This window comes from Coffea arabica, chromosome 6e, assembly GCF_036785885.1.
Source record: "Coffea arabica cultivar ET-39 chromosome 6e, Coffea Arabica ET-39 HiFi, whole genome shotgun sequence".
NCBI classification, from domain to species: Eukaryota; Viridiplantae; Streptophyta; class Magnoliopsida; order Gentianales; family Rubiaceae; genus Coffea; species Coffea arabica.
In genome coordinates, this window is record NC_092321.1 from 7,606,068 (window position 1) to 7,615,742 (window position 9,675).

A 9,675-nucleotide genomic window follows, 5' to 3' on the forward strand; every position below is an offset into this window, starting at 1 on the left:
TTAAGCGCTGCTGCTTCCTGCTGCTCCTGTCAGTCTGCTACCTTGTTCAGCTAGATAGATCTTGTGAGCAACTATAGCTGTGTATTTTTGAGTTGCAGAAGGCTCATAGCTATAAGGTGCCTTTTTTATGAAGCAGATAATGGTGTTGTCGCTGATGCATTCTTCTATAGCTCTATAAGGAATGTTATTCTGCAGTTGTGTAACATACGTTATTCAGATGATTTATCGTGTACTGTGTAATGATTAGCTAAACTTGATTTGTAGGGGAAAGTCATAGTTGTGATAATTACCTCCGATTCTTGTTGCTGAATTTCTGAGATTTTATATGGCAAGAGCTGCTGAGCATCTTTTCCATATAGATCAAGTGTAATGTTACCACTCCAATCCGTGAAATCAACAGTTATTCTTGGTCTGATAGATATAAGAGTGATTTGATTAGATAAATGATTAGTTGTTAGTTAAGAGTTAAATGTCACATACATTACCTTGCTACAACATGGATACGACGGTGACAGGAGAGACAGGTGATTTTATACTCAGGTGTGCTGCGAATGGATTTGTGACAGAAAGGGCAAGCATGATACCAGAGTTTTTGGCTTCTGTCCAGAAGTTTGGGTGTTCCTTGTATCCAGAATGCTTTTTTCTATAAGAAAGGGAATAGTAATTTAATTAGTTTTTGCAGAAATTTGAATGACATAATCAGATAATTTGTAGAAATGTGTATGACTTAATGTTTACCTGTGGAGCAGTCACGATGGCACCTATGTGGGTTATGTCTTCTGCATCTGGTGGTGGAAGAAGTTCCAATGGGTTTTCATATGTTTTTTCAGTAATGGCTTTGGTGATTGCCTCATTATTTTTAGCTGCCCTGTTGTTGTAGTTTATGTGCTAGTATTAGTATTGTGAGCTGTGGTTGAAATGTATTTTATTAGTTTATTGAGTGCTTACCATTGCCTCAGAGGTGGACCTTCTTGTAGTGGTGGGTTGATTAGGATGCAGGAAGCAAATTTTGTCGAAAGAGTTATAGCTGCAATTATGTTTGTTTGCTTTGGTTAAGATATGTTAATGTAATTTTGTATTCTGCTAACTAAGGGTTTAAAAGTTCTTACTGCCATATGATGTCGCCTTAACTCTGAGAGCTGCAATTAATGGCTGAGTGTGAATTGTTTCAGCAATTATTTGTCCTTCGTCTGTTGCATGCTCTCCCCAGAGTGTAAGGATGATTGCCATTGAACTGATACAAGAAACCTCTTTGTTAGTAATTGCGATGGACTTGTGGGTAACTTAAAATTAGTTTTGGTATCATACCTTTGATCTGTGAGTACAATGTCTCTGATTGGAGTTGCTCCTTTGGTTGATTGTGGATTGACGTGGACAACAATACCAATCACATCTGCATTTAGTTTTATGAGAGTTTATTGAAGACATATAATTATAATTATTATTGTTGAAATAGAAAATATTACCTAAATCAGAATTAGTGTCAATGTGATGACACAGCTTTTTGAATGGAGTGAATTGGTAGAGTGGTGGAAGAAGTGGTGGTTGCTGTTCATCTAGAGGCTCAACGATAGTCGAGTTATCAATAATCATAGTGCATGTTTTTTGCTCAAGAGTTAAGGGATCATCTGCATACTGAAGCCTTGCATTTGATACTACAAATCGCCTATAAATCTGAAAGTGATTTCTGAAGAAGTCGATGTCTGAGCCATAGATGAGAGCATCAATCTTGTTTGCCTAATTAATGCAGTAATATGAGTATTATGTATGTAACAGTTGTAAGTTGAGTCTTAAAGCTGTAGTTTTGGGGGTGATGTACCTTCTCGTCGGCCAGAAGTAATTTGAGATACCTCCTTCCTTTTTTTGATACCTGAGGTTTTTGTTTGTCGATGACTTGAACGGTAACTGCCCAATTCTTGATTCCAGGGAGCAGGCGATCAAAGGTTATGAAGTTCATTGGTCACAATCTGCGGAGAGTTTCAGTATCAAAACAGATTAGAATTATATACTGTGGATTATGTGCGATGAGTGAAATGCAGATAATAATTAGCTGAGAGTAAGAGTAAAGAAGATGTGACAGGTATGATAAGTTAATGTCAATGATAGGAAAAAAATGCTGTTGGAAAAATGCAAGGATGAAACTATTGATGAAGTATTAGAGCTGTGCTGCTTCTAAAATTTCAGTATAAACTATGTTAGGCGTAATATTATCCAAGCTGAGATCAGAAAGAGAAGGCTTGATCAACATTTTCACAGATTTGCTGTTTCTAGCTCTAGAAAGAGCTACGTAGAGTTGGCCGTGAGAGAAGACTGGTTCACGAAGGTAAATCCCAACATAATCTAAGGTCTGATCCTGAGCTTTATTTATTGTCATGGCGAAGCATAAACGAACTGGAAATTGCATTCTTTCAAAAGCTATAAGACAGTCTGGGTCACTATCTGATTTGAAACATATTCTGTGCAGGAAAACTTCTTTTCCTCTGAATTCACCAGAGCTGATGATTGCCTCTATTATATTTGGTCGCAGAGATCTACATATGAGCCTTGTACCATTGCAGAGGCCTTCTGGAGGATCTATGTTTCTGAGTAACATGATCGGAGAGTTTGGTTTTAGTAGTATTTTGTGCGGAGGGAAACCATTTGGTGTAAGGCTGTTAACAAAGTCTTCTAGGATAGCCTGTTGAGAAGTGTCTGCTATTTTATCTCTGCTAATGTATTCAAAAGAATTCCCTGAAAATTCTTGTATCAATGCATTGTTGATGTCGTCGACAAAGTCATTTTTAGTTGTAAGAATTGCTCGATTCGTCCATGAATAATCTTCTTTTGAGCAACTTTTCAAGTCTGGAAATACTGCATGAATTAAGGTGTTGAGTGATTGCTCTTCAGTGGTGTATGGTATGAGCAGGTCTTGAGGAATTTGAATATTGTTGTTGTTGACAAAAGATTCAGCTCCATTTCCTACACGAAGTAAATAATCAGTAAAATTGGGATCAGCAATAGCTCTCATATTTTCTTTGAGTTTTAGTTTCTGCAAATCAGGCCATATATAGGAATTTACAAGACATGCTTGCATAAAGTCAGGTTTTGATCCTTTTGTTATGACTGGAAGTACCTGACGAAAATCGCCGCCGAAAACTATGATTTTCCCTCCAAAAAGTTCATCTGTCTCCATTAAGTCTCTTAGCGATTTGTCTACACGTTCAATTCCTGTTTTGTGCATCATCGGAGCTTCATCCCAGATTATTAGCTTTGCTTGTCGAAGCAAATCTGCTAGTGCACTCTGTTTACTGATACTACACATATTGTTTGTGTCCATATTAATTGGAATTTTGAAGCGCGAATGCGCTGTTCGTCCTCCAGGAAGTATTGATGCTGCAACTCCGCTTGATGCTGTAGCTAATGCTATGAAACCTTTGGATCTGATATCAGCTAAGAGAGCTTTGTATAAAAATGTTTTACCAGTCCCTCCTGGTCCATCTAAGAAGAAAGATCCTCTGTGATTATTGTATACGTGAGCTGTAATTATATCAAATGCAAGTTTCTGTTCCATATTTAGTCGACTAATGGATGCAATATCTTCATCTGAGACAATAATCTGAGTTTCACTCATAGTATCTCTTGTTTCTCTGTCTGCCAGATTCAACCTCAGAATTCGTGGGACTAAGTCGTAGGTATTGATGTTCTTGCCCATTGATTGTAAAAACTTACTTATTTCATGAAGCACATTTAGTCGTATCTGATCACTTTGCACATTAGGCTGATGATAAAAATCTTCGGATAGAGATCTTTTGAAATTTTCCCAAAGCTGTCTAGGATTTGCTGGTGGAAAATGTACTAATATTGTGGCAAAAAGTCTTCTGAAGGTGTAAGGCATATGATATAGTGCTGCTTCTTCCAGGCATTGCTGTTGTGCATTGTTTGATTCGAAATATCCCCTGAGTATTGCTGCTTCCTGGAAGCTGTTTGCATATTTATTATCTATCATTTTCAGATCATCAAATGATGTTGGTCCTTTAACATTGATTAAGAGCAACCGCAGAAAATAACGCTCTCCTTCATTTGGATTTGCTGCAACAATTCTTCCAATACAATCCTTTTGTTTCCTTGCTGACCAGTACTTCTTATCTGGATGCCAAACGAAGTGTTGAGGAAACTCCTTGTATGTGCATTTTAAGGCTTTTGCTAAATCATATGTTGCATTCATATGGAAAAACTCTGTTAACATGGTCCTTTTCTTGAACTGATTTTTCAATAGATCTCTGATGTCTTCATTGTCCTTGAAGCTCATAGATTGGTAATTTTGTAAGTGTAACTGCAGATTCATAACAGAAGGATGCATTTCATTGAGAGTAAATCTGTATATACGCCACATAGCTTCAATACCAGATACCCATCTTGCTGTCTGATACTCTTTGATTTCATCAATGCATTGTTCTGGAATATCTGAGCTGACTCGAAAATGGACTTTGTCATGTCCTTTGAAAATATACTTGAACATGTATTTGACAACTTTGATGGTAGAACAGATTTCAACATTGATATGGCAATTGAACTTTGTTAATAGGTACGGATTATGTGGTACTACCCATCTGTTATCTAGTTCTTGACCTCGAACATAAACTTTTTTTCCATCATTTCTTCGGCGATATATCGGATAAGCATTCTGTCCGTGAGTTGTAGAATCTGCCCATTGCTTTGGATACTTGTTCTTACAGAATCTGACCTTTTGACCTTGCATGCAGACATTGTTAGGATTTTTACTACCACAAGGTCCATGCATCATATGCTTACGGACCATTTTAAACAAATGCTTTTGTGTACCTTCATCTGGTAGTTCAGCAGAGACTATTCGATCATAAGAATCAGGAGAGTATAGCTTTGAATTGGGTTTCAGAATAATAAGGAAGTGAGCATGTGGCAAGCCTCGTTTCTGAAACTCAATAACGTAGGTGTATGCTGCAACTTGACCAAAAATTTCTCTCTTGAATAGCTCTTCCTTTAACACTTGCAATTTCGAGTGAAATACCCGAGCACATAAGTCGATTCTGTTTTGTGCTTCATCAGTAGGCAGCATATTTTCCTTAATTTCTGGCCATGAAGGATTACATGTCATAGTAAGAAATAAATCAGGCCTTCCAAATTTCTGGACTAAGGCCATAGCATCCATATATCTCTTCTTCATATCTCGAGGCCCTCCTATAAATGAAGCAGGTAAGAGTACACGCTGGCCTACTTTAGAACCTTGTGATTGCCCTTGAATTACAGAGTCCATCAAGCCTTGGAGTTGTTCTCTTCGAATAAGCAATTGTTTACTTCTGTAGAAGTCAAGTCTTTGAGTTTCAAGCTTGACATACATATCTACAGCAAATTGTTGTAGTAAGCGGCCGGTGTTCAGAATATTTGGAATGTATTGTTTTCTGATCTGAAACTTGTAGGCATAATATTCCCTCATTGACACGAAGTCCTTTGAATTTTCGTGTTGCTGAAGAGCTGCAGAGGTTGTTTTAAAGTATGAGTACCAAATATATGAAATGCATTCAGAGAAAATTTTGATGCTGATAGTAAAGTTGTGCAAAATAGCTAAGGAGAATGCACCTTGTTGCTCTGAGGTGAAAAGCTCTTCAGGTGATGTAAAACTGCTTAATGTCACTGTACATTTTTTCTTGCTTTCTGCTCTTTTACGTTTCTTTGGATTCACATTTCCTGATCTTTGAATTCCCGGGTGCCAGCCTGTTTCTCCAAGAGGATATAGGAGAGGATATTGCAGAGGATCGTAACACCCATAATAATACTGTACGCGATGACTCTGGCCTTCTTTTGTATATACTTGTATGTGTCTACTATAAGCTTCTGTTGGATTTTCACCTTCAATCCATAGAGCAGCAATTTGAGAAACTCTAGGCTTATTGTAAATTCTTTGATCAGCAGTAGAATGTGATCTGAGGATAATCTGATATGAGTCTAAATCTGAAACATTTCTTAAACTTCGGAAAAAACAAGCATAAGGATTTTGCTTCATCACATCCATGAGTTTAGAGACTATGTTTATTGTGACTCTCTCTGAAAATGCTAGCCTGTTCTCTAATTCATGATCTGTGTCATGAAAATAAAGTTGCAGATACATGCCAGATCCTCCGTGAGGAATCAATTCATTGATGAAGTGATAGGTCTGTCCTTGGATTTTGAATGTATAGATGCCATTAGTCCTCTTGCATAAGGCCTTGTCATAGTGAACTCCAAAAGAAGTAAAAGCGAACATATTATTATATGTCCGAACATATGTACGAAAAGATATTGCATCCTCTGTGTTTCCCGTATACAGCTCAACCAAAATGTCTGGTAATTTGTTTTCATGCAGTATAACTTCACCATCAGAGCAGCAGAAACTTGGTGTCTCAGAATGGAATTTTTTAGCGCCGCAGTATTGACAGTCAGGAACCTGAGGCAATTTATCTGGTTCATTACTGATTAATTTCAATGCTTCAGTCCCATTTGTTGTTTGACCTGATATATATTATTAATGAATCAGAACGGTAAAGGTAACTGATAGTATATAGTCAGTTGAAGAAGAGGCTATAGTAAAGAGTATAGAACAAATAGGATTGATAAATTTGTAGCATGCTGCATACATTTTTTAGCTGTCATCTTCTTTTTCTGAGATCTAGTAGATCTTTGTTGCTGAGTGGATACAACTGTGGTAAGAATTATGTTAGGTAAAGAGAAGTAATTGATATATGAATACATTTACAGATAAAGGAATTTATTCAGAGGAAAGAAACAGTAGAAGAAAAACTTCATGAACAGCATAATGGACCTTTGATAGAAACATTATCATCTCTGACATTTGATTGTAAGGTCTTATTAAGAGAAGGAATCATAGCAATGCCTACAAGAACATAAAAGAATGCAACGGAAACATTTTGTTAAGATGATTGTTAAAGTAATAGAAGCTAGCAATGTAAACACTCAAAGCATCATTGGGAACCTGGTGTATCTTGCACAACATCAGAAATATAGCTATAACAGTTGGTGCAGATTGGAGATTCACCTGCTATATAAAAGTAGTTAACAATTATTTATGATTATAAAATACAAAAAGTTTTGTGTAGTTATCAAAATTAACCTTGATTTCGTTCTGTATTGGACTGTAAGGATTGGTGGAGACATTGTAGTGCAGGCTCCAAAGGAATAGTTGCAGTAACTATAAATTTCATAATGATAGGTATATGATCAATGATCAGATAATCAAATGTAAGATGAGAATAAGAAATATGAAATGCAGGATGGAATAATTAAATAACTGAATAAATTAACCTTGATTTGTTATAGGCTGGAACACAGATGTTTGTAGGAAGTCATTAGATTGCAATTGGGACTGCATAGTTTGTTGCGAAGATTTGTTATGATGAAGTTCCTGTTTATCTAAAGAAGCAGAAAAATCTTAGAGAATAGGAAAAATGCTCATACAACTTAATACTACATTTGTTACTATATATAGGTATCTCACCTTGGAGTTGCTGATGAACATTGGTCGTAGCTGATATATTTGCATCGTCAGTGCATTGTTGAGAACACTTGGCAGGGTCTTTAATCAGTATTTTGGAGCAAAAAATATTTGCAGTGAATAATCAATATTCATAAAAGTGGAATTCAGATATATTAATATAGTATAATACTAAGTTTAAATGAGTGAATAGAGGAAATATCTTCTGCACCTGGATCAAGAGTTAGTTGGGCTTCATCGCACAGCTGAAGGGTACCTCCAGTGGTAGTTTGTTTTTTATCAGTGAAATTAGTGGAATTTTTTTTAGCTTTCCTCTTTTGATACGCCTCTCTCTGTTTTAGGCGGTGCAATTCTTTCTCCTCAGGCGATAACATAGCATATTTCTCTCTTAACCTCTGATTGCATATAGCCTTTTGCGCAGCTACCTTATGACTATCGCTACAACTACTCATCCTATCGTTTAACTCAATATACTAAACAAGCGTAGGTGGAGGTAATGGTGTCTGGGAAAAAAGCATGAATGCAGAGAGAGCAAGGAAAGTTGATGCAAGCATAAAAGTGGAAAAAATTGCAGTGAAAGCAGTCAAAGACGGAAGAGAAATTATTACCCAACAAAAGATGGCTAAAAGTAGTGAGGAACTACTGCAAAAAAAAGGCAACGTAAGGTGAAAAAACACATGCATGCAAAACATAAATACACGAGCAACATAAATATGCATGAGGAAAAGATGGATGGCAAGAAGTAAACAGACGATGAGGAAAATATTCATGGAACAAAAACGATGAAACAAAATAAAAGAGAACAGAGGAGAACGATGAGTACCAGTAGCAGGAATGCAAAGCAAGCAAAGCGAAGCAGTGGAAAGCTAATCGAGAATGAGAAACAATAGCATATGCGTATGAAGTTTATTTGAATGAAGTATCTAGAATTACTGTTTGCTGATTTAACCCAGCAGTCTTGTCAAAACAATTGACAAAAAAGACCAATCCATATCCATAAGGAAGGCATATAAAAAGGATCTATTAAGGGTAAATAAGGGAACAATAAGTACATCAAAAGAATGGACAAAAAAGGCTAATCCCTATCCATAAGATAAGAAAGGCATATAAAAAAGGGAAATTTATTAAGGGAACAAAAATCATTAGACGAACATGAGAAGTAGCCTTGAGAGGACAAAATTGACGGAAAAGGCCTTGGAGAAGCAGATGAAAGTGGCCTTGCACAGTAAAATAAAAGTTCCCCTTATATACTGTAAGGATATATAAAGATATATAAAAGAAGAAATATATAAAGATATATATACAAACACCCACACGTGTATGTAAATGTACATGTATGTATTATTTTGCGAGCTGCACATGCCAGCTTTCTTCTGGTTCTTATTTTTCTTAAATCCTTTCCCGTTTCTAGCTTCTTCCTCCATCAATTGTCACTCTTTAATTATATTATGAGCTGGACTAAAGCGTCACCAGTGCAAATCCCAAGTTGCTACTAGTAATTATTCACGAGTGGCTAAGACAAGCATGCTGTCTAAAATTTTTTTTTAAAAAAAAAATTAAAAAGAAAAATGCAGCAGCAACATGCTGTCTGGCCAATTGGAATCAAGCGGGTCAAATCAAAAGGGAACTTAAGATATTGTCAGCAATATAAAACATACGTATGCTGGAGTTTAATTTACTGTAAAGCCGTACATCATATAATACGCCAATCATATCAATTTGCTAGTAGTAGTACAAGATGTGGAAGAAAGCATGAGAATCAACAGGCTCCCGATGTCATAATGTATAACACTTTTAAGCATTGCATCTAATACATCAAATAATGCGCCAATGTTAAACAGTTGCAACTTACAATTAGTCACGTCTGGGGGATAATTTTTGTGTCAAGGTTTGCCTTATAAATGAAGAGTCAGAAGTTTGAAGATAGATTCCTCCTGCCCCCCACTCAAGGGTAAAAACCCAAAAGAATAATTAATATGTCCTCGTCATAGTTCTTATTTTTTCAAAATTTTTAAAGTCAAATGATAGCTACACTGCTAAAGTCATATTTAAAATTAAAAAAAAAATAGGGTCCAACATGGCAACATCTATACAATATATAAAGGAAGAGATCACATAGTGGTGTGTTAATATATAAAGTAAGAGATCACATAGTGGTATTAACACGCTTT

General features: G+C 36.2%; 2 protein-coding genes across 2 annotated transcripts; both read right to left on the reverse strand.

The window, feature by feature from the left end:
• LOC140009646 (replication protein A 70 kDa DNA-binding subunit D-like) lies at positions 1–1,957 on the reverse strand. Its single transcript, XM_072055747.1, has 9 exons — positions 1,820–1,957; positions 1,467–1,737; positions 1,309–1,393; positions 1,110–1,234; positions 949–1,027; positions 739–868; positions 486–643; positions 291–411; positions 1–189 (listed from the first exon to the last, which is right to left on the reverse strand). Exons 1-9 carry the CDS (start codon positions 1,955–1,957, stop codon positions 1–3), a joined length of 1,296 nt encoding a protein of 431 aa, XP_071911848.1.
• A 198-nt stretch (positions 1,958–2,155) lies between these two features.
• LOC113695785 (uncharacterized) lies at positions 2,156–7,956 on the reverse strand. Its single transcript, XM_027214937.2, has 7 exons — positions 7,716–7,956; positions 7,508–7,585; positions 7,315–7,422; positions 6,986–7,048; positions 6,815–6,886; positions 6,630–6,692; positions 2,156–6,504 (listed from the first exon to the last, which is right to left on the reverse strand). The coding sequence occupies exons 1-7, from the start codon at positions 7,954–7,956 to the stop codon at positions 2,156–2,158; spliced, it is 4,974 nt and encodes a 1,657-aa protein (XP_027070738.2).
• Between the last annotated feature and the right edge of the window lie 1,719 nt (positions 7,957–9,675).

Excerpts from the sequence above, each read along its gene's own strand:
- LOC140009646 (XM_072055747.1), bottom strand. The coding sequence starts at position 1,957 with ATGAACTTCATAACCTTTGATCGCCTGCTCCCTGGAATCAAGAATTGG. Across the intron at positions 1,028-1,109 it reads TAAGGCGACATCATATGGCA|CTATAACTCTTTCGACAAAA; the intron begins GTAAGAACTTTT and ends ACATAATTGCAG. Across the intron at positions 412-485 it reads CGTATCCATGTTGTAGCAAG|ACCAAGAATAACTGTTGATT; the intron begins GTAATGTATGTG and ends TATATCTATCAG.
- LOC113695785 (XM_027214937.2), bottom strand. The coding sequence starts at position 7,956 with ATGAGTAGTTGTAGCGATAGTCATAAGGTAGCTGCGCAAAAGGCTATA. Across the intron at positions 7,049-7,314 it reads CCAGCCTATAACAAATCAAG|GTGAATCTCCAATCTGCACC; the intron begins GTTAATTTATTC and ends TTTATATAGCAG. Across the intron at positions 6,887-6,985 it reads TGTTGTGCAAGATACACCAG|GCATTGCTATGATTCCTTCT; the intron begins GTTCCCAATGAT and ends ATGTTCTTGTAG.